At 38.3% G+C, this 22,528-nt stretch overlaps 2 protein-coding genes and 1 long non-coding RNA gene across 6 annotated transcripts; 1 reads left to right on the forward strand and 2 right to left on the reverse strand.

The window, feature by feature from the left end:
• Nucleotides 1–656: 656 nt before the first annotated feature.
• On the reverse strand, nt 657–13,546 carry zgc:152774 (uncharacterized protein LOC553526 homolog). 2 transcript variants are annotated; one of them, XM_065959090.1, is made up of 17 exons: nt 13,395–13,527; nt 13,203–13,275; nt 11,667–11,799; nt 10,289–10,510; nt 9,926–10,072; nt 8,812–8,965; nt 8,431–8,559; nt 7,440–7,559; nt 7,252–7,355; nt 6,247–6,375; nt 5,587–5,703; nt 4,908–4,985; nt 4,265–4,304; nt 3,761–4,161; nt 2,735–3,242; nt 1,792–1,964; nt 657–1,156 (listed from the first exon to the last, which is right to left on the reverse strand). In XM_065959090.1, the coding sequence occupies exons 1-17, from the start codon at nt 13,431–13,433 to the stop codon at nt 1,000–1,002; spliced, it is 2,724 nt and encodes a 907-aa protein (XP_065815162.1). In that variant the 5' UTR covers nt 13,434–13,527; the 3' UTR covers nt 657–999. The 2 variants fall into 2 exon arrangements, with proteins under 2 accessions (XP_065815162.1, XP_065815163.1); XM_065959091.1 differs by lacking the exons at nt 2,735–3,242; nt 3,761–4,161 and having other exon boundaries at nt 13,395–13,546.
• LOC114920899 (uncharacterized) lies at nt 13,149–16,837 on the forward strand. The gene is made up of 3 exons (XR_003809192.2): nt 13,149–13,297; nt 13,448–15,882; nt 16,393–16,837. It is a non-coding gene; the product is annotated as an uncharacterized lncRNA (long non-coding RNA).
• On the reverse strand, nt 14,643–22,431 carry pmt (phosphoethanolamine methyltransferase). Of its 3 annotated transcripts, none has more exons than XM_065959094.1 (12): nt 22,294–22,431; nt 20,367–20,538; nt 20,027–20,182; nt 19,644–19,780; nt 19,110–19,261; nt 18,801–18,989; nt 17,506–17,595; nt 17,315–17,404; nt 17,083–17,205; nt 16,854–16,985; nt 15,711–15,827; nt 14,643–15,561 (listed from the first exon to the last, which is right to left on the reverse strand). In XM_065959094.1, exons 2-12 carry the CDS (start codon nt 20,525–20,527, stop codon nt 15,451–15,453), a joined length of 1,458 nt encoding a protein of 485 aa, XP_065815166.1. In that variant the 5' UTR covers nt 20,528–20,538; nt 22,294–22,431; the 3' UTR covers nt 14,643–15,450. The 3 variants fall into 3 exon arrangements, with proteins under 3 accessions (XP_065815166.1, XP_065815165.1, XP_065815164.1); XM_065959093.1 differs by lacking the exon at nt 22,294–22,431 and adding an exon at nt 21,907–22,064; XM_065959092.1 differs by lacking the exon at nt 22,294–22,431 and adding an exon at nt 21,639–21,693.
• Nucleotides 22,432–22,528: the final 97 nt, after the last annotated feature.

Below are 22,528 nucleotides of genomic sequence, written 5' to 3' on the forward strand. Positions count from 1 at the left end.
CCCTGTGGATACATTTATCAGTTGGAAACAATATTGAATTTGAATGTATTTATTTTAATTGGAACAATGCAATTTAACATAATTTCAATACAAAGCATGAAACTGATGTGCTGCATAAAGAGTATTATACTGTATAAATGTAATATACGCTCAAACAGACATGTTATACAAACATGTACAATGTAGCAATACAGTCAGAAAAAAAATAAAAATATTAAACTCAATTAAAATGTTACTTTATCATACCTCTTAATCATTTTAGTTGCAAAGGTTTGAGACACGATACTGCTTTAGCATGCAGAGCACTTTTCCTGATCTAAACCATTTCTTTTTTTTTATCAATTATACTTTTGAACTTAGTGCCTTCTTGATCACTTGTTTGGATTTCTGTAGCCTATTATCACATAACATTCATTGTTGGGACGGATACATCAAGACCGATGTCAATGTTTAAATAGGGTTTTATCACACTGGTAAATGATGTACCGACCAAACATAAATCAAAAAGTTACACATTGAAAACTATCTGTAGCCTGGCTTATTTAAAAAGCGTGACATAGTTGGAATAGACAGGACAAGTGTTGGACACTGCCACCTTGTGGTACTAAAGACGTACTGCAGCAAAAAAAATAAAATAATCAGGAGCCATTTGACAATTAATGTTTTCAGTATTTTAATGCAATCTTAAAAAGTCATGTTTATAAAGGATATGTGTACAAATCTTGACACAGGTGTAAAACTGATGTAATTAGTTAAAAAAAAAAAAGGCAAAACAAACGGTACAAAATCACAACAGCCATGGCTCACAATGCAATTTCTTAAAAGCACCACCAATGACATAACATTTCAAATGATGAGACCAAAAACTGCCACAAGCTAACAAAAAGTGTGCGCAACCAACAAAACCAAGATATCAATGTGCACCCCACTGGATAAACATTGTTAAAAGTATCAAACTTGGTTAGTTTTAATAATCCAAAAACCTTCTAACAGAACTGATCATATCTTCAGTGAGTTGACTTCTATGATCTGCTGCAGAATGTTGTCCACATCGGTGGTCTCCAGACTGATGCCAGCCAGGTCCAGCTGGGGCAGGAGGGCCGTGAGGAGCGCCACCACGTTGTTTCGGATATCTTGTAGATTCTCCTGTGCAGATCTGATTTGAGAACAGATGCATAATTAAAGCTATCAAACATTTCAGTCACTGGGGTGAAACTTTGTCGAGGATTATTTCACATTTTATTCACAGAAAAGCAAAAATGGGAACAAAAACACCTAAATAAAGGACACAATACACTTTATTTTTTAAAGTAGAAGGAAAAAAAGCATACAAGTGATTCATCTTGCACACTGAGATTGTTTGGATTGGTCTTACTTTTATATGAAAGCATTTTCGACCCTGCACACAAAGTACTCGAGCAGAAACAGGAAATGTCTTTAGAAACCAGACTTCATACTGAAGGTATAAGGAAACAGATGTTTGTATCTGAAGAACGCAACTTGTGGTGCTCAACTCTAGTCTCAAACTATGGTCTGGACTGGTACTCATTTCAGCTATGTGCTTATGTGTACCTCCTCGTCTCTACAGACAGCAAATAAATATATCATGACGTTTGATGCATTTTTCCTGCTACACCCCACCAAGTGTGGATATAAACGCTACCACTGAGTAACCAATTTCCACTCCAAAACAACGGCCTTTAATATGAGTCAAATACAATTAGAAGTGACATTCATAACGCTGCATACAGTGTACATATCCTGTGTACATACATGCATGTTTGTACTAACCTGTTGTCTTCATAGGACTTGCTGTCACTGATACTGCTCAGAGTTTCAGCCTTTTCCGTCCCGGATCTGTTCTGCTCTGGCTGCTCCTCGGACCCACATACAGCTCTCTCACCCTGGTCCATGAGACCCTGAAGTCCCTGAGCCTGAGCCGGGATGCTGAATGACGAAGAGCTCTGATGTAGAGAGAGGACAGAAGAAAAGTACACAGAGAGCCTGATTCACATGGAATGATAGCTCCCTATATATTGCGCATCAATTTCCCCCCCGCTATCAGCTCTAGCTCAAGGTCTAATTCACAAAGTACAGTGGCCAAATGATATTCAAGTGCAAAAATGCCAATTAAGTTGTTTTGCTCTGTCCAGTTTGCTCATTTTGAATCTGATGTGTAAATGAGCCGCTCCTCTCCTGTGGGGCAGAGCTGGGTTTTGTGCTTTCATCCTGGCAAAGCTCACTCTGTTTACATGTGGAAAAAGTGTGAGCTGATGTGCCAGGGTGAGCCCCGCAGTGAATTAACATGATTCTAATATTAAAAGTAATAATATAATATTTACAGACTTTTTTTTTTACAGAGTATTTATTTTCATGTAACCCTGAGTTGTAACTGATGTTCTCATTCAGGGGAAAGTTGTGCTTTACATACTACAGCACATTTACCATCTCCTCTGGTAGACGATAAACCGATTGAATCATTACAATCATTTGGGGGGGAAATAATAAACACAAACATCATCAGGGCACAGAGACACAGTTTGCTCTGCAGAAAGAGTAATCAGGGGAACATTTAACCTTTTACCTGAGGCCAAGTTGAAGCTAAGAACAAAGTCATTCCTATGACAATTTTACAAAGCATGTATTTAGAGTGTAAAAACACTTTGCTTTAGAGAGAATTAAAAAGATGACTTTTTGTAATGTTTCTGAAATATTGCCTATCAACTCTGCTGACCTCAGCCTCGTCCGTCTGGCAGCCAATCTCTCTGCTCTCTTTGGATGCAGGTGCCGTCATCAGCCCTACTTTTTCATTCCAGGCGCCGCTATCAGTCTCCGTCATCGTGCCTTGAGTTATCTTTGTGACTTGCAGACATAAAAGCCTACGAAGCCTCTGGGCCTCTTTCTCTAACACGACCAGCTTCTGCACGTTAGCCTCTCTGTCACTCCGTTCTGGAGGCTCTGAACTGCTCCATGACCACTCGTTTCGACTGAGTGGAGAAACCATCACAGTCTGGGTGGAGGGGAATGAGTGGGTCCAGGGGAGGCTGGTGGGGGCTCGCTGTGCCGTGTTTCCTCTTTTCTCCACTCGCCTGCTGCTCTCCTGCCTTGTCTTCCCTAGTTTAGTTGCTTGTTTCTCAGGATTCCTATCCTCCGCCATATTTTTGGAGGAAGGGTGTTGCTCCTCCATGGGACATGGCTTCTTGTTCACATAGGAGAATAAAGAGCCCAGTTTCCTTTTGAGGCTGCACAGAACAGAAACTCGTCAGTTTGGATGAGGACAGTGTGAAAATCATCAGGTTATAAATAACATTGAACATTTTTCAGGCTTGAATTTGTTGTCAGAGTTGTATTATTGTTGTTTGATAATGCAGCGCTGACAATCCTAAACTTCAGTATCTGGGCATTCCCGATTATTCCTACCAGCTCTAATTGTCAAGCTTATCACTTGCCATCTTTTCTTTGTCAGTTACTGGCGCCCCTCAGTGGAGATAAATGGGTCACTGCAAATGTTATGCAACAGTTCATGATGTCAGGATTTGGGAGAAAGTGAAGGATTTGAGCCTTTAATAAGATTTAGGGCACATTGACATTTGGGAATGTGGTTAGAGTACATGATTGATTTAAAAAAAATTTTTTTTTACCAAGCATCATATCTTTCTGTTGTAGAAACCAGTAAGAATTGTTTTCTGGCCACTGTGTCATTGAGCATTCAATGGGAGCGGAAATGATTAATCTTAAATATGTTTGCAACATGCCCCACCTTAAGAAGTTCATGTTGTGATCGTCTCTCTCCGTCTCCTCCATGTTGGTGTCCGTCTCTTCATCATTCTCTTCGTCATGACTTTCTCCTGGTGTGGCTTGATTCTGGTACTTAAAGACTGTGTCAGCTCCTGCAGCTTTCTGTCCTGGGCTTGAGGCCTCAGCTGTGACTGAACCTTGTGTTTTCTCATTACCACCATGCGTCTGAGTTTCTGTATGGCAATCTGTCATCTGATCTGAGTTTGTCTGATCTGGTTCTGGTGTGATTTCCTCCGTGTGGCATCTGTCTGCTCTTCTCTTGCGAGTCTGTGTGTGTGTGGTTTGGAAGGTGGGCTGGCTTGGCTCTGATGAACTGCGTGAGAGGATTTGACATTTCACACCTTGGTCCTGAAACCCACATACCTGTAACACAAACAACCAAGCATTCTCAAACGACACATGATGTACCAGGAGGAGGTAAAGCAAACAGTGTGCTGGTATCTTTATCTATAAAATAAGAACAAACCTCTAATGATTTTTCTCTTTTTCGGCTTTTTGGAAGATCTCTACAGGAAGAAAAGAAGAGATGAAGGAGTTTACAGATTGAGGTTTGACTCTGAAAATGTGTCTGACTTACTTTGATAACAGGTGTTGTTTATCTCTACAATTATTTCAAAGCAAAAGAAACATAATCTCATTTTAAGTTTTTATTTCTCTTTATCTTGAGCATGAAAATGCTAGCACATAGGCCTTCATAACTTTTTCTGTTGTCCTTATTCGATTAAATAATTAAACTAGGTCACTTGGGATTCTACACTGTGATTACTAGTAGGATAAAGTCGGAGTTACTGAGCTCATTAGTAATCAATCATTACAAAGCTAACTGAGCTAATTTGATGATTTCAAAGAACCGACTCATTTCTTGTCTCTTCTGTCATTCTCTGCAGACAATCATCTGCAAAAACTAGACTTTTCTCAACTTTTAAAATTGGTGCAACCGTGCAACCACTGGAAAAAAAGAGAGAAAGAAACATTGTGAAACAGAGAAAAAGAAAACCATCCAGAAATTGCAAATGAAACCTCAGAGACATGCAGGCATAAAGAGAGAAGTGCAAGTTTTCTCGCACACCCAGACAGAGTATGAGAGGTCAAGAGAAAATGACATTTACTGTTTCTTGAGGTTTTTTTGGTAACTGGGTGTCAACTGCTCCTCGCAGTCGTCTGCTTCCTCTGGAGAGGAGCAGCTTCTGAAACACAAAGAAGACACCACGCTTAACACTCTACTCTACTCTCAGAGTGACGTGCTGCCTGTTACAGACAACAAAATACGCACACACATACACACGGCTAATAGCTCTGGGTTTTAAAAGTCTGATAATTCTACAGTGCACATTGCTAGTGGTTGAGAGGTAGAAGTCAATGAAACTGAACATAACTTTTTTCTGGGTTGAGAAGACTCCTCTGTGTCACCTGTGTCATAACGTTAAATTTCCTCAAAAAATGATGTCATCACTTCATTTATCGCTTTTTTATACATTTTGGAAATATAGAAACATGTTGCTGGGACAATATTTGAAGCTGTTAGGAGTCCAGATTGCCCTGGTTTACCACTCGTTTAAGTGATCAATCAAACATTCTGTTGTAACTTTATGGGTTATAAATAATTGTATATGATCACTTTGATTCTTTGATATTGTGTGCTGACCTGACCTCATCGTACTGCCCTGCTCTCGTCCACAACAATGATCCGCCTTGCCGCTTCTACAGTCTGAATGAATTCTCGTAAACACAGCAATATGCAAGCAAATTCTACCTAAAAAAAAAAAAAACAATCACAAAAAAACTCACCTGTATCGTGGATTTGGGTTCTGGCTGCAGTTCCAGCTTTCAGGAACCACTTTGTAATGACTTGTAGGAACGCTTCGCCACTTCAGGCAGTCTTCACACTGTAACCACACAGGAGCCCTGTGCACACAGATATATACATGTATAAGAACTGTCAACAGAAGTGGGCATGAGAGTCAATTCAACACAAATAATTATTACTGGACCTATTTTCAAATTATCTTAAAGAGTATATTTGTGTACATGACTGTGCTTTTAAAGCAAAAATACAGTTTATAACAAAAATATTCAATTGGACTACTTTATTTTTCTTGCTTGATACACCCCATTATACCAGCTCTGTTGTTTTTAAAGGCTCTTTAAGTTCTCTGCTGCTGCAAAGAGAGCAGCATCTCAACTCTCGTATTTCAAGCTTTGGAAAAACTCACCTATTTTTCTTACTTTCTGTTTAACTGAAAGCGATACTATCTGACCTGCCTCGATCATCATTATCCAAAGAGACAACATGAACCTTGGTCTTCTTAACTTTTGGAATTTGGTCTTGTCTCCTGCCCCCCAACATATGATGAGAATCATAATGAGTGTGTCTTTAGGGGCCTTTGTGTATTGTATTGCTACATTACAAAGAAATCCTTGAAGGTATAGGAAAGGATCAACACTCACTTATCGTCGCTGTGCTCTTCATTGTCTTCATCTTTGTCGACAGCCTGAAACTCTCGCTCTCTGGCCTTCTTCTCTGCCACCTCTTTCCAGTAGTCGTTGAGTTTTAGGCCTAACGCACCCAGGGTGAGTCTTTAAAAAAGGGAAAAGGACAATACATTGAATTTCTGTCTACTTTTCAAAGTGTCATACCTTCTACAGCACAAGTGAGATTATATACTAGGCATGTATTTTAAGAACATTCTGTTTAAAAGGTGTATTACCTTAAAACTTTGTGATCATTTTGAAGTTTTTAGATCACTTCTCCTTCTCTGAAACATTCACATTTGGTGAGTCCAGGGAGAGATGCATGAGTCATTGGTGCCAGTGGGCCTCATTCATCAATATCTTCTAAGTTAGTTCAGTAGATTCTAAGGTTCACCACATATCTTACACTGTTGAATTATTTGCATCTGTGTTTCTTAATTGATGTCCTCATCAATTGGAATATCATGTCTGTTATTCCTTATTAGATAAGATCTAATGTCCTGCAGAGGACAGAAAGGAAGCAGAGAGATGCCTGGCATACCCAAAATAAACCGTGAAAATGACTGAGCACATGACTCCTAATGTTAGTGAAACACAAACAGGCTGATGTATTATGTGACATGTAGAAGCATCAGTAGTGATTATAAAACATAAAGTACAAACATGCGTTGTTGATATCACTCATTTAGAGAGGGCTGTGATCAAAACTCCCTCCAGATAAAGTGAAATACAATAATTGGATCTTAAATCTCAGTGTTTTCCAAAGTTCGGAGATTGTCATCTAAGCTAAGAACAAAAATCACCGATTAAGAAACTTCTGTGAATTTCAGAATGTTCTTGAAAACTGTGAGAGAAGAAGAAGAAAAAGCTCATTTTGGAGAAAGAGGCCCATTGATTATAACCATTGAAATATAATACCATGCAGTACTTTCTCTTTACGCCATAACTCCTATAGGCACAAATGTTGTGTGTGTCAGGCACCTGTACTCTTTGGTGTATTCAAAGTCTTGCTTGTTGTGAGCCGGTTTGAGAAAGTTACACTCGATGACCCCGATGACCCCGACTCCTGACCTTTGACCTGAAGTCTGTAAGATGTAGAAGTAAGATTTAATAAAGGGGAGGTTTCCATATATTAAAAACTTACATTCAGTTAAAGCATCTTTCACTACCTTCAGTTGGCAGCCCACTTTCTCGTAGGCTTTAATGAGCCGGTTCTTGTGGTACATCATGATGCCGTAGTGGTCTTTGTTTTTTGGGTTCAACCCAAACATCACCTTCACCTTCTCCTTCTGACAGATTCCCATCAAAGATAACAATGGCTCTAGTTTTCAAATATATCTTTATATCATATAAAAGCAGGGAAACAGTTCAAAAGTTCTAGATACCTTAAGTACAACAGAAAAAAGTAAAATGTGCGTTTTATGGTTTGTGAAAATATTAAAGGGTTCTATTGTGTATAAGTAGTCACATCAATATTCCTTATAGTTTTTCAAACTGTAACAAATTAAGCTGGAACACTGGGGAAATAGAAAGAAACGTGAACTAAAGGAAAATGAAAACGCACGAGCCCTATATTGTGATATGTTTGGTTTGAGCTCCCTTTGGACAAAGTGGTATCTCTTCTCTCTTTGCTGATTTAATTCTGTCACTATCACTTTCACTCATTGAGAATATTAATGTCGGGAAAAGTTAAAAGACGCTGTTTTGGCATCATGCCGTTAATCACCTTCCCCATGAGAGTGGTTTAAGGAATCAAAAATAACTATGTAGTGATATAGTCAATCCTTATGCTGATGGTCTTATCTGCTTTTGTAGTTCATAAAGAGGCATCAGTGTTCATTTCAGTCTACATATAACTATCTTAAAACTCTTCACACAAGCTCAAAGAAAAAGTTGACTATTCAATAATCCAAGAAGAATGTACAACAGTAGTTGGAAAATCTTCAGCAGATACCATACCTGTGGAGTCTAAACATAATTATGCAAAACAACATTACCTGTAATTGTGATGAATCGTTCCATTTTCCCTTCCAAAGTATTTGTTATCTAGGTATCAGTGCCTATTAGATCACAGCAAAGATAGAGCTGCTTGCGTCTAAATGTAAGCACTCATACACGCATTGACACACATAACATTAAATACTCATAGTAAAAGGATACACTGAAGTGGGGTTTATACACGTCATATTCAATGTTCATCAGCCTCTTTGACACCAGTTTAGCCAGAATCTTCTTCCCCCTCAGTATTATCTGTGTCCTCGGCTTCAGGTACAAGATAGTGAGGTAGGCCTGAGACAAAAACAGAGAGATAAAATGAAAACCTTGCTGACTTAATATACTGTGCAAACAGAGGCAAATTCATTTAATTTACAACTGTAAAAATGAATCTAATAATCTGTCAAACATGAGCCAAAAGGTATGTTTATCAGAAGCAGCTCAATGTGTGCAGCAGTGGAGTCCAAGACAAATTTCAACATGGGTACAATGAAGTGTATCCTATCATATCCTATTGTTTTCTGTATCTTTAGTGATCCCACTCACTCTTAGACTGTAGTGCATATCTGGGATGTTCTGTTCGGCTCTCAGGGACCCACTGCTCCTCAGACCCTTTTTCAGCTCCTCGATCTGAATCTCAGGCAAACGGAAGTCATTCTCATCAGTCTCAAAGTCGATTTCTGGGTTTCCATCTTTGGCCCTTCAGGACAACATTAAAGGCAGCAGATGTCAAACAAGTGGACTAATGCTTGTTATACTACCACACTATCTGAAAAAAAAGATGAACATTTTTTTTTTTAAACTCTACACGTGGACTGATTTCCTGTGGTTATTGCAGCAGATGGGTTGTTTGATAAAGCTCTTAAAAGAGACCATTTTTGACTCCAGCATAAAGAGGAAGTCAAAAAAAAGTCTTCACCTTTCTCTTACCAGGAACAGAAACTTTACAGGCCTTAACAAAAAACATTGAGATAAAGGGGTTTGAATTACTTTTTAGCACTTCATATAAAGATGATACAAGTACTCAATTTTGAACATGTATAGTTTTGCATTGATTTGTCTAAAGGCATGTTTAAACAAATATCATATGTCTCTGTTGCTGCTTAATGTATATTTGCCTGTCTGTGTTTGAGTCTGTGTTTGCATACACACCAGGCTCATACACTGTGTACATGTACATTACACTTACAGTACAAACATTATTTCTTTGTGCTAGTTCAGCTTACAGGAAATCTCAACATGAAATAAAAGTTCTTATTTAAAAGAGCTGCAAAGTATTAGGAGAATCAATAAAACTCTCATGATATTGTAAGAATGAAGCTTCAGCCAGGGGAGAGTTAAGTTACTTTAAAGACTTGAAACAACAGCTAGCTAACAAAATCTGCCAACTAGCACGTTTACAGCTAGCTTATTATCACTTTACACCTTGGTTGTTTGCCTAACAAAACAGAGGTGTAAAAAAATCAAAAAAAAGTTGACAAATTAGCTTTTGCAATGAGTGCACATTTCTTTTAAATATTGGGACAGAGCCAGGCTAGCTATTTTGCTCATTTTGCTAAACTAAGCTAACTATCTGCTGGTCAAATTCATATGATGTAATAATACAGGAGTGGTAAAACCTTTGATCAGAATTCTGCATGATTAAACATTTTGTTCTGACCTGCGAATGTTCCAGATTAAAATCTTGGTGCCTTTTTTGGAGGGAATGGAGTCAAAGTGAGCATGCATCTGCTCCTGGGAGCTGATGATGGAGTTTTGGAGGATGGCAGCTAAGCTGGCTTCTGAGTCCTCGGTCACCACCAGAGACTGTGTCACAGGTTAAGGTTTGGACAAAAAAAAAAGAGGATTCAAAGTGACAAAGATTTTCATTCCAAGTCACTGTGTATAGGCTGTTTTCTGAACGTTTATTACCATTTGCAGACTTTAACTCAGGTTGACTATTTGCATTTAAGTAAATCAATGTGTGACCTAAAGTTGATCTTGGTTCTGACGGTCATTATTTCCTGGGGTTTAATCAAGGATATTGGTTTGCTGGTTGAATGGTACAATGGGGACGATGACAGCCTGAGCCTTGATGTTTTCCAGGTACGTCTGAGACAACATTCCCACAGTCTGGCAGCCGCCATTCTTGGTGAAGATAAGCGCGTCGCGTCCCAGACGCATGGAGCCAGACTTGAAACCGTTCCCATACACGCCGATGGCCTGTTGACTGGCCTTACCTGAACCTTTTTCTGTAAAACCAAAGCTGGACAGACATAAACAAAGGGGAGAGAGAGTGAGGGAGAAAATTTAGTTTGTATTTCATTGATAACAATTATTTTTGTTTTCATTGTAGAATAGGCTGTGATCATTTGAGAAATCAATGAAAGTAACAATACGTAGGAATTTGGTTGGTCCTTCCTATAGAACGTGCATTCATTTACAAGCAGAGGGTGCAAAGCCGGCAAAGACGTTGTGAGAAGCTTAACAACCATGACGACTGACAAGGCGACTGGCACAGTAATATTTCCGGATCTTGTGACTCTGCTTCAACCCTTGTTTGCAAACTGTTTGCATGTGGAGTTTGTGTATTCAGCTATTGCCATGATATCTATGGGCTGTGGCTAATTAGCAACTCTGGAGAGGGTAAAGCTTGTTGAGATAGGTTTGTAAGGTTTCAAAGGTATAAAGCTAACTGTAAGATCGACAAGTAAAGATACTTTTTGCTGTAAGATGGATTTATCTATTTGTATTCAAACATGAGACATAACTTGGGTTGTAAGACTTTCTGCACCTGGTAAAGCTGCTAAACCATCACATTACCCATAACGATACAGCTTAGGCTCTTAGCCTCAGCCATTATATTGAACCGTCCAGAAACAGCCAACTAGCTTCTTTTAAGAACTGAAGAACAGTGTGAACTAGTGCCGTAAAGTGGTGCACACTTCTCCCCAGCTCCCTGCCAAAGTTAAATACTACAGTATTATATATCGGACCATGCTGAAGACATGTTTAAACTTATTGTACTAATGAAAGTACTATTTGAAGGAGGAGAAGTTACATATTGTGGCTTTAAGACACTCAAATGTCAGACAAAATGTGATTTTTATTTTTATTTTTTACAATTTTTGAATCTTTTCTTCATATATTTATTTACTTCAAACAACATCTTTTAATTGTGTCGATGCATGTTTCTTTAAATGAATATCTGTCTCTGTGTGTGTTCTAAGACAATGACTGACCCAATCTAAATTCTATCTAAAAGATCTTTGTTTATTTCAAAGGAAAGGAAATGAAGAGCTATCAATTTGTATGACTACATGCATGAAAATGTTTCAGATGACAGAAGATTATCATTTTTTGCTGCTTTTCATGCACATACAGGCTTCATGCGTATTCGTGTGTACATGTGTATATGTTACCTGAGCATCTTGTGCAGCTTGTTGGGGGTCATGCCACTGCCATTGTCAGTGAAAGTTAGACAGAGGTGAGTAGATTCTCCAGTTACATCTATCCAGATCTGTTTAGCTGTCACACCAGGATCTGATGCATTGTCTACAGCAGCAGTTGAGAGAGTAGAGGATTACAACAGGGAAAGAGAGCATTCAAATATTGTGATGTGTGGAAGGAAGAGACGTTATTTACTCCAAATGGTATAACAAAAACTTAGTAAGATCTAAAGTACATTTAAGCACTCAAGAGAAAATCTGCATCTAATAAATACAAAAAACTTCAAATAAATATTTTTTTCCTCAGACAATCTTAAAGTAAAACCTTTGCTGTTTGATTGTTTATATGTCCGATCATGCTTCTGGTTTTGAACTTGCAGTTGAAGTGTCCTTATAAACCATGACAATTTCTCAACACCTGCTGTTACAGTGTTGTAAAACCTTAATTATATATAATGCTAAATACTGCAGGGAAAGTCAAAGAAGTTAGGTAAATGTATCTGTAAGCATGTAATAGGATGACCGTCAGCGTCACAAATATAACGTAGCCTATATGAGGTCATGGTGACAAAACAAAGGAAGTGATACTGTTGTGTTTGCACACATAAAAGATATCTGAAAGATTTAGAAACAAAGCAAGAAAAACTAAAAACTAAAATAAATAAAAAAGATTTATTGTGTATAAAGTAACCTTTTCCCGTTCTCAGTGTGTTGTCTATGATAAAATATATATATATATTTTTTTAATCTAAAAAAAATCTGTTTTTTAATCTACCTATTTGGAATGGCTGAACACGTTGCTGATATGGCCCTTTCATATTTAACCGACACCCACACAAAACCCATATCCAGGGTTAGAATTTGCTATGATAGTCAGGCTTCCTGTATAACTATTTTGAGATACAAAGGCACTCCTGTTAGAGACATGTTTCTATTCCAACAGGCTGCTAAATGTTTCTTGCCCTTAAGCGAGTGCGTCTGCTTTTATTCAGCACAACTGTATAGTACACTCCCAATGCTGTGACTGATCAAAGGCATCAGCCAACAGACACTCAGCACGTCCTGACCAATCACAGAGCACAGAGTGTAGGAAGGTAATGTTCACAACCCACAAACCGACGCTTTCAGGTGGAGGTACGAATCCTTTCAGCGACTCAAATGATTTATTGGAGTCTGTGAGGAAACTTGCCCAGTGTTTTACAGCAGTAAACACTAACCTGCTACTTTTCAGTACTCAACAATTAATATGACAGGCATTATGACGTAGCAGAGTTAAAGTCGATGGGGGGTGTTGAAAGAAGAAGTACATTCGGTCCTTTTTTTTTTTTTTTCTTTTTCTTTCAACATCACATATTTTTTGAGTACAATCCACTTTTCAGAGTGACAGAGATAAGCCTGCATGTAATAAAACCACTATCAGGTGCAGCGTCACTTTAAGGGGAGCGCACGGCGGCTGGACGAGTAGATAATGCAGGACCGCTCATTGTAGTTTTTCATAACGTCACCCACCTATTAACTCTGCCACCGCGCTGAACGGCCAGGTATGACTCGTCGAGTTGCTGTTTAAGAAGGAAGGACTCATCTGAATAAACAACAAAACAAAGGTCAGATAGTTTGTTTCACTTTCCATTACTTTCCCCTGTAGTTAAAAAAGATGCTGCAATTCAGAATACGTGATGTAAAAAAATATCAAATACGTACCGAACTCAAACGAATCCCATGCTCGCTTAACCTCGCCATGTTTTGCCTTACAGTGTTTTGCCTCTCGTGTTGCGTATGTTTTCTGCACGCAAGCTCGTTAAACAGAAAACAAATGATGGGCGTAACGTCACACACTGTAGGAGGAAGTCAACTGAGAGACCAAAAGAGGAAGATGTCAGAAGTTGTTTAAAGAGAAATAAACCGTGGCTGGCTCTGTTACATGTTCTGTTGGTGTAAGAGGCGGTTTTTCACTTCTATTTTGTCAAAGATAAACTCCCGCAGGCTTGTGCGGGACACATGGCTCTCCTACGCACCTGCCTTGTGAAGTGGACGTGCGAAAGTTGTTTCCATTTTGAACCTCTATTTTCTCAAAAGCATTTATTTTTAAATGATTATCATGTTAAGTGGCAGTATCAGATGCCTTGTTTACATTTGTATTCAACAATTGTCTGCAGGCTTTATATTGCTACATTGCTCAATGACGTTTATATACTCTAAAATCTAAATGTTATTAAGCCTATGTGTATATAGAGGTTATAATTTATCTTTAAACCTTATTTGTTCTATTTGACATTGCATGTTCCTAAAATAGAACATTTTCATCAAAATATTAAGAAAGCCATATGTAGGCTATAGAATGATAGACCTTTTGATTATTTGATTTTAATTCATATTATACATTTTATTTTATTTTGAAAAGTTTTACTAGGCCCATAAAATAAAATTAAAATACACACTAAAATAGAATATCTTTGATAGATGAAACAGTAGAAATGAATCACCAAATAACACCAGTTGCTGTCAAATCTGAAACATAGGTCTCATATGTTCTTTATGTTTCAGAAGGTTAACCCAGCTTTGGGCCTGTTACTATGAATAGAAGACTCTTACACTTCATTAAGATGAAGCGTGTTCTTGCTGCAAAGTTACATTCAGTCTCCAATATGTGATCATAAATACAAACATCTTAGCTAGTTTATATTGGGTTATGAAATATGACAACCTTTGGTTTTAGATTAAAGGATTATTTTTCTGTTTGTAGTAGTTTCACGACTAGTTAGCAGCACTTTTCTTTTTTAAATACTCATCCATCTCAGCCCCCAAATGGGAAAAACTGGTTAATAGTTCATTTTTAAACTGTAAAAGTAGCATTAAGCATAAACATCAATGAACTAAATCAGTGTTCTTCTTTGGGTTGCCAACATTAGTCACCAATAGTGAAGGTCAAGAAAAACGAGATGCTGAATGTACGGAATTAGATCGAAGTTTTTATTTTGAAAGAAAAACATCGGGTTCATTCGGATCACATAGTGGATTACACAGGTTTGAAACGTTGCTTCTGAGCGACATGTTGCACAACCTGAATAACCTGAGGTGATGAAGACTATTACAGTTTGTGAGGGGCCTCTTTCACACAGTGCTGCAGTTAAATGCATTAACTATTGCTGAAAACTAATCAGTAGCAACTTAATGAACAAGTTTGCTCTTGTGACTGATCTTGACATTTTTGACTCTGGTAATAGTTCAAGGATTGTTTCTGAAATCTAACTAAAAAAGATAATTGGTCCATTTTTTTAATCTTTTGTTTCTTTTTCTTTTCCTGCCTGATGATAAAACTTGTGCTAAATTTGCAGCATACTTAACAAATGCTCAAAAGATCAAAAATAGGTCTTTAATGGTCTTACAAAATGCCTTTTAGAAATCAATAAAGCAATATTGTTTTATTCAGTGTTGCTCCATTTAAACAAGATATGACAAAATGTTCAGTTTCATGTTTAAACAGCGGGTTATGAATTTAATTAAATACAATAAAATGATACATTAAACAATGTTGAGCTCATAATATGTGTATGTGTGTTACATTTTGCCCTTTCTTTCATCATATAACTATAATAATACTGCAATTCTTGTGTTTTTTCCAATGCTTCTTCAGCACATGAACATGCTTATGAACTCATACTGAAATAAAGTGCTTCAGTCCAAAGCACAGACAACAAAGTAAAAAGGAAAAGGCATTACTTATTTTCATCATCATCTACATTCTTTGTGCAATCACTCATTCCCTTGTTGCATAAAAGAGTCCCCATCGTTGGTCTCCACTGTTGGAACGTCCCAGTTTTTCACTCCATCCGTTTACTATTGCAAGATAGTCCTCTTCAGAGAATTCCTGCAGTGGTTTGATGAAGGTAAAATAAGCATCCATATACATGTAGTAATGAGAGTAGGATGCTCATTATGGATGCAGAGTGTAAGTTAAGTTGACCTTGTGAATTTGACACATTTTCTTTTTGTAAACATGTGAGTGTGTGTTCCTACCTCAATGAATTCCTCCTTAATGGCCTCTGATCTCTGCAGCTCTGTCTTTATCACCTGGATGAACTGGGCTGTTCGGTCTTCTGCCCTAACATTGCTGAAACCGGCTTCTTCAATGAACTACAGGAAAAGACAAAGAAAAAGGAGGTAGTAGAAAGAGCACCACCTGTTGATGGTTTGTATTAACACATCCACAGAGCACACAATTACACCATTTGAGCTTTCTGTATAGGAGAGGACTTTTTTTCTTCTATTTATTGCACAAGTTGCTATTTTAAATTTCATGTTTACAGAATACTTGGGTAATCCTTTCCAACATATATATATATCTGTATCAATTTTTGTATCTTATCCACATGTAATTCTAACAGATGTAAACAGAACTATGTGCAGTAAACGAGAAATAAATATATATATATATATATATATATATATATATATATATATATATATACACAGAGCTATGTGCATGTAGGCTAAATACTAAATGATAAGTTAATAAGGTGCATGGTGAATAATGGAACAACAAAGATAGCAGTAAGACTATTGTGTTACCAGTACAATTATGTCAGTAAGTGTAATTGTGTGTAGGGCCAACTCTTTAGTCTGACCCAACATATTTCATTCATTATCTCTTATGAATTAAAATCTTCAGTTAATGACACTTTTTTTTTTTTTTTTTTAGCATGGGGACAATTTAACAGCCTGAAGAGCATCTAGCTAACACACCATTGCCTTGACAGTCAGAAGAGGGGCAGTTTTTGAAAAACGTAAAATTAATTAACTTGTCAGTACTCTCTGGAGGGGAAACTATGTGATAGGGACACTATGTAATAACCACCATAAATGCCAATCCTTGCATTTCTTCAATTGGGAAACACTGTGGCTCAGTGGATTTATTGCCACATAATTAAAAACATTTTGGGATAACCAAAACTTAAATGAATGGATATCAGTCAGTTCATATATTTGGTGTTTACTGTTTAACCTATGCTCCAGTGGAGCAGAAACTCAGTAATAGTTTGTACAGTATGCTGCTCACCCTCTTGTTACATATTGGTTAAGAGGACCAAAGAGCAGAACTCCCCATAGGGTAGGGTAGTCTTCCACAGACTATTACATAACTGAACTCTATTGTATATTTACCTTGCCATACTGTGCGGGAGTATAGAGGATGTAGCCTCTCTGTTTGACGTAGGCCTCAAACACAGGTGTCCAGGGCTTTTCACCGCAGCAGTAGTCGCTGATAAGCAACTTTCCGCCTGGCTTTAACCATGACTGCACACAGTGAACAAGCAGAATGAAAGAATATGTTAGTAAACCTTTAAAATTCAATGTGATGACACAAATGATTTAAGTATGAGAAACTGCTCACATGGAAGCGTTTGAAGAGTGCCAGTTTGTCATCGATGTGCAGGATTGTGTCTCTACTGTAGATCACATCAAAAGAACCTTCTGCAAACACCCTCTTAGTGGCGTCAGCCACCTCAAACTGGACCTGAGGAATATCATACAGCATTATTGATTCATTTATATCAAACAGACTGTTAATCACACTTCTATAAGTGGTGTTTAAACAAAGAGGACAGGGAAGCATTTGGACGTACTGAAGGCAGCTTTTCTGCAATTGCTCGCTCCATGGCAATTTCCACCATGTTGTCTGAAAGGTCCAGGCCAAGCACTTCCACGCCAAAGGTCTGAAAGAATCATAATCATTGCCGCTATTAAAGTCCTTTTCGAAGGATAGATTTTCAGCATCATCATTATTGGAAACTCTGCCTGATTCCTCGTCTCTTACTTTTGCCATGTAGAAGTCTCCTCCACCAATACCACAGCCAACATCAAGGACCTTCTGTCCGGGCTTCAGGTTCAGCATGTCCACAAACTCCTGTTAGCACAAAAAGCTATTTGTTTAGTCCAATCAATGCCTCCAAAGATAACCCTATATAGCTCTGTCTTTTCCATGAGTGGAGAAAATTCCATTCCGAGTAGGTTACTGTTAAATTAGCTTACCTAATGTTTTTTTTAACAATGAATTTTGGGGCTTTTTTATGCCTTTATTGTAGGGACATGACAGTGGACAGAGTTGGAAATCAGGGACAGAGGGAGTGAGGAATGACATGCGAGAAAGGAACCACAAGTCGGATTCCAACCCAGGCCATCCAGTTGGAGGATTATAGCCTCCATACATGGACCTTACGGTTTAGTTATAGATTTCACCACTCGATGTCACTGCTGTTTTTCCATACTAGCGGTAGCTTAAGGATGTAGCTGTAATCACCTTATCATGATTCTTTGTCACATTTTACATACATTTTTATTTTATTTTTTACTTTTATTAGGGAATCCCTTTTGGATTCCACAAATTAAATGATAATGATAGTCAGATTCCCTGCGTTTATAATAACTACAACCGAAGAGGTCAGCATTCAAACAATGACGGATGAAGGAAGACGGGTGAAAGAGTGTGTGAAGATAAAGCTGCTTGGATCAAGGTCAGTTCTGTTCTATGTTCTGTTCATAAATATTACATTTGAAAATAATAATAGTAGTAATAATAATAACGTTAACATGCTGATGTTGAGCAGGATTAATGTTAAGAACACTTCTGCTTATTTTAAATAAACGTGCAATGCAGATTATGCAGATGAGAATGTCATTCATTAAATCATTGGAGAGAATCTTAAGAACTTTAAAAGCAAGGATTACCAAAGTAATTACAATACATTTTTTGGATGGCTGAAATGTGTGACAAAAAAATCCTGGCAACCCACGAAACGGTCACTTCAAACAACAAACGTCACTCTCATATTGGGACTGGAGCAAAAAACTGCCAAGGTTTGTTGGATTTTTTTTCTCTGTTTTATCAGCTTGTAGAAAATAAAGAAGCAATGTATTCAATAGATGACATAAATCTTTCAATACCAAGGTGGTAGACTTTACTACAGAAATTCCCTGTTGTTGTTAAAAGTATCCTGTTTGTTGGCTGAGCTTTTCACTTTGAAAAATTGCCCTTCCATTCTATTCTATCCTAAGATGCACACACTGATTCTTTCCAGGATTTCTTTTGGTGTTTTCCATATTCAAACCTACCTTGGTGGTACTGGGTCCACCTGTGCTGACATAACCAGCTCCAAACATCTTCTCGTAGCGCAGGATACCACGGTTGGTATACTGTTGGTTGTCTAGAAACTGCTGGAAAGTAGTGAACCCGTTTTGGGTGACGGACGAGCGGGGAACTTTCTCTAGTAGCCAGCAGATCTGATTTGGGTTGTTTTTCATCTGGAGGAGGACGGATGAGGACATCACGGAGAGGAGGGAGTGGAGCGGTGAATGGACAGGGTAAACTTAACGTTGTCAAACAGTTTTACTTATCATATTAGGAGATTTTAATTAACATACCTCAATGTAGGCTTTGACTTTCTTTTTCAACACAATATCATATCCAAACCTTTGGTTCCCCTCTGTCTGCTCCACTTGCACTGATGATACCAGATGGCTGTATTGGGCGTCAGTGCGGTAGCAGGTGGGGTTAAAGTCTCTTTTAGAGTCACCTTTTCAGAAAAGTAAAAGTTAATATGAATTCTTAACTGTATCATTTTGGTAACAACAATGATACAGACTACTGTTGCTGAACATTACCAATTCAATTACACGATTCATGTATAAGAGACAAACTGAATCGTAGCCGAAAGAATATACCTATTTTATGCTCCATCTACCATACATCTATCTATTGTTCCATCCAACATCCTCCAGCCATGCATCCAGCCATTGGTCTGTCCATCCATTTATATTTTGAATACAGGGAATTACATTTTTACTGCAAATCCTATTCTTTCAATTAGTCCCAGCTGTCAGATTGCGTTTGCATCAAAGCTTCAATAGTAATTATACTGAAATAAAGATGTTCAGGTTCCATTGTTTGCTCTGTACCTGACCGGTGGTTGCAAGACTCTCTGAAGAAAAGAAAGCCACCAGGCCGCAGCCAGCCCAGGGTCTTCTCTATGAAGGACTCTAGCTCCTCATCACTCAGGTACATTAACAGCCAGTTGGAAAAGATGAAGTCAATGCTGAAAGGAACATTACATGATATATTGAAATATAATATGCAGTATGTCTAATTTTTAAGGGAAAAATTTGAATGTTTCTTTTCTTGCAACAACAGACAATTTTTTTGCGATAAGAAACTCATTTTGGTGATTCTGAAGTGATCACAAAATAATACAATTCTTCATGAAAGTCAAACAGCTTTATCCGATTGAGCTTTTAAAGTTGCTGAGATTTTCTGCCCAAGCATTAGTAATCTTACCACTCACCTGTTTTTGGGGAGGTCCATCTTTGTGACGTCAGCTTGGATAAATGTAGCGTTGCTATGGTGACCATTCTCCTGCCTGTTCCTCTCCACGAAGCTGTCCATGAAGTCCACAGCTGTCACATGAGCGGCCCTGGTCAGCAGGTGGCTGGTGTAGCGACTGTTGACAAGTTGGGGGTATAATTCAACAGTTGAGTTCTGTTCAATAGTATTTTTCATATTATTTGACCAACTGAATTAGAAAATGTGTATGCTACAGGCTCCTGAATTTAACAGAAACTTCTGAAACAGATGTAATTCTACATTCATACATTCAGTCAGTCTAAATGCAGCTGTATGCTCACCCAATGCCAGCTCCCAGCTCCAGCACTCTGTATCCTTCCAGGCAGGGCAGCATGGATAGGATCTCAGGCAGCTCGTGCTGGGTCAGCTCCTTGGCACGAGAGTCGAGCATCATCTCCTCCACTGTGGCGCCCTTTGAGTGCTCCTTCCAAAACTCTGTCATGTTGTCACGAGCTTCCGAAATGACATCAATATCACTATTATTACAATATTTATTATAAAAGGGGGTTCTTTACCAAGAAGAAATACTGATATTAACTGTCTTAAATGAACAAAACATTATTGATGCATTCAAATGATAGTGTTGAATGTTTGGAAATGCTCAGTTCACTAATGTACAAACAGAACTGGAAGCAGGTAAGGATTTGCTTATCATATCTTTATCTGGAAGATGCAGCAAAGTTCAAGGACCCCCTGCCAGTGCCTCATCTAACCAGTAGTTCAGGAGGATACTTTATATACATTATTCATTTTTTTTGTCACATTTAAAAAAAATTAAATGTGCATCCCTGAGAAATGTTCCTTCAAAATAAAGAGAAAAAAAGTCAACTTGTGCTACATTCTTTCCACTTAAACGTGACATTTTACAAAATGTATGTTAATATTTTACTGAGCTAAAATGTTTCAAACATCAAACCACAGAGAAAAACAAGTGTTGGCACACAGATTAACCATTAGTCAGATGTGATAACAGTACTCTTAGGACAATCTGTGGCACATTCACAGCTACTATGTTGTTTACATAGACCACAACAGTGCTCACAGTTTCTGATATTTTGCAAACTTTTGTCAATAGAGCCTGTTTTTCTTTTTTTCTGTGGCTCAAACAGGGTTTTACTTGCTTTGCCAAAGGGGATTTTTTTTTTTGTGCATAATGTGGTTAAACAGTAAAAACATAAATAAACTACAAAAACAGTGTGGTACCTTCATGACAAATGTCCCCTAATAGTTCATTATATAACTTTATAAAACAAAAACTAATGGTCTGAAAGTGCCCCACCAAACAGTCCAATAAGCTTCAGGACATGATGCAATGATGGCAACATGTGGCTGGTTTGACATTCATTTTAAAAACAGCAACAATGAGAACTTCAGAAACATTTCATCAAAAGAAACGTTTTTTTTCCTCCATGAATTTAACTCTATGTTATAAAACAGGCACATATATTCCATAAAACAGGCTTTGCTATTAGCAGTACAGCACATCAGACACTAACCTCCTATCAACCAGATAAAGAGAAGTAGAGTTAATAACCTCACAGTTCACTTATTACCTGTTACACACACAGCACTGGGATACCTGCATGGTAACATGCCGCCAGACAAAGCTACAGGGATTCATTTGACAGCTGACAGCTCAGTCAAAACTCTAACACGTTCCAGCACAGCTTTCACAGCAGGATTACCTCCACAGGCTGAGTGAACAGTTTGCACAAAACATGTGGCAGCTCTAACAAATTCCACAATGCACCAGCTTCAGCCTAAGAAACCCCACAAAAAAAAAAAAAAAAAACAGCTCTCTGCTCCAAAGAATACTCATACCTGTCTCCATGGTGTTCTTTGACTGATTTAAACTTATGTTAATATAATTCCACAATGCAACATCTACTTTAGCTTAACGTCTTATTTACAAGTAAGGGTGTGCACTGAACACCTCTGGCAGAGCTTCCCATGAGTGGAAGCTCTTTAAATTGAGGAGATGGTCGCCAGGTAGCGCACAGGTCATTAGGATGCGTCCAATAAGAGGAGCGGGACAAATGGGGGAGTGGACCTGAACAATCGCATGGGGACAAAGATCGTGGTGATGTCAGAGGCACCTTCATGGGGTGGATTCCCCTGACAGCGAGGAGGCCTACTACACACTTCCCAAAAAAAAAAAAACTTGTGAAAGAGTTTTCAGACGCAGATATGCGCGTGTCAGTGACTTACGCTCACTCCTTGATGGGTTGATGTTGAATTGGGAAGCGGTGGTGGGTTTTTCCAGCGAAGCTCGCGGCTCAACCCGCCTCAGTTGTGCTGACGAGGAGGAAATGTCTCATGCGCCGATTGCGCAACATTGCCTCATGGGGCAGCTGAAACCTGCACTCTGTTAAGGTGGAGAGCAGCGGCATGCTTATCGGCAGTGCCATAGCCCCTCAGAATGAATGCAAAACTGCACAACTAT

The sequence above is a fragment of the Labrus bergylta genome, chromosome 9 (assembly GCF_963930695.1).
Source record: "Labrus bergylta chromosome 9, fLabBer1.1, whole genome shotgun sequence".
Lineage (NCBI taxonomy): Eukaryota > Metazoa > Chordata > Actinopteri > Labriformes > Labridae > Labrus > Labrus bergylta.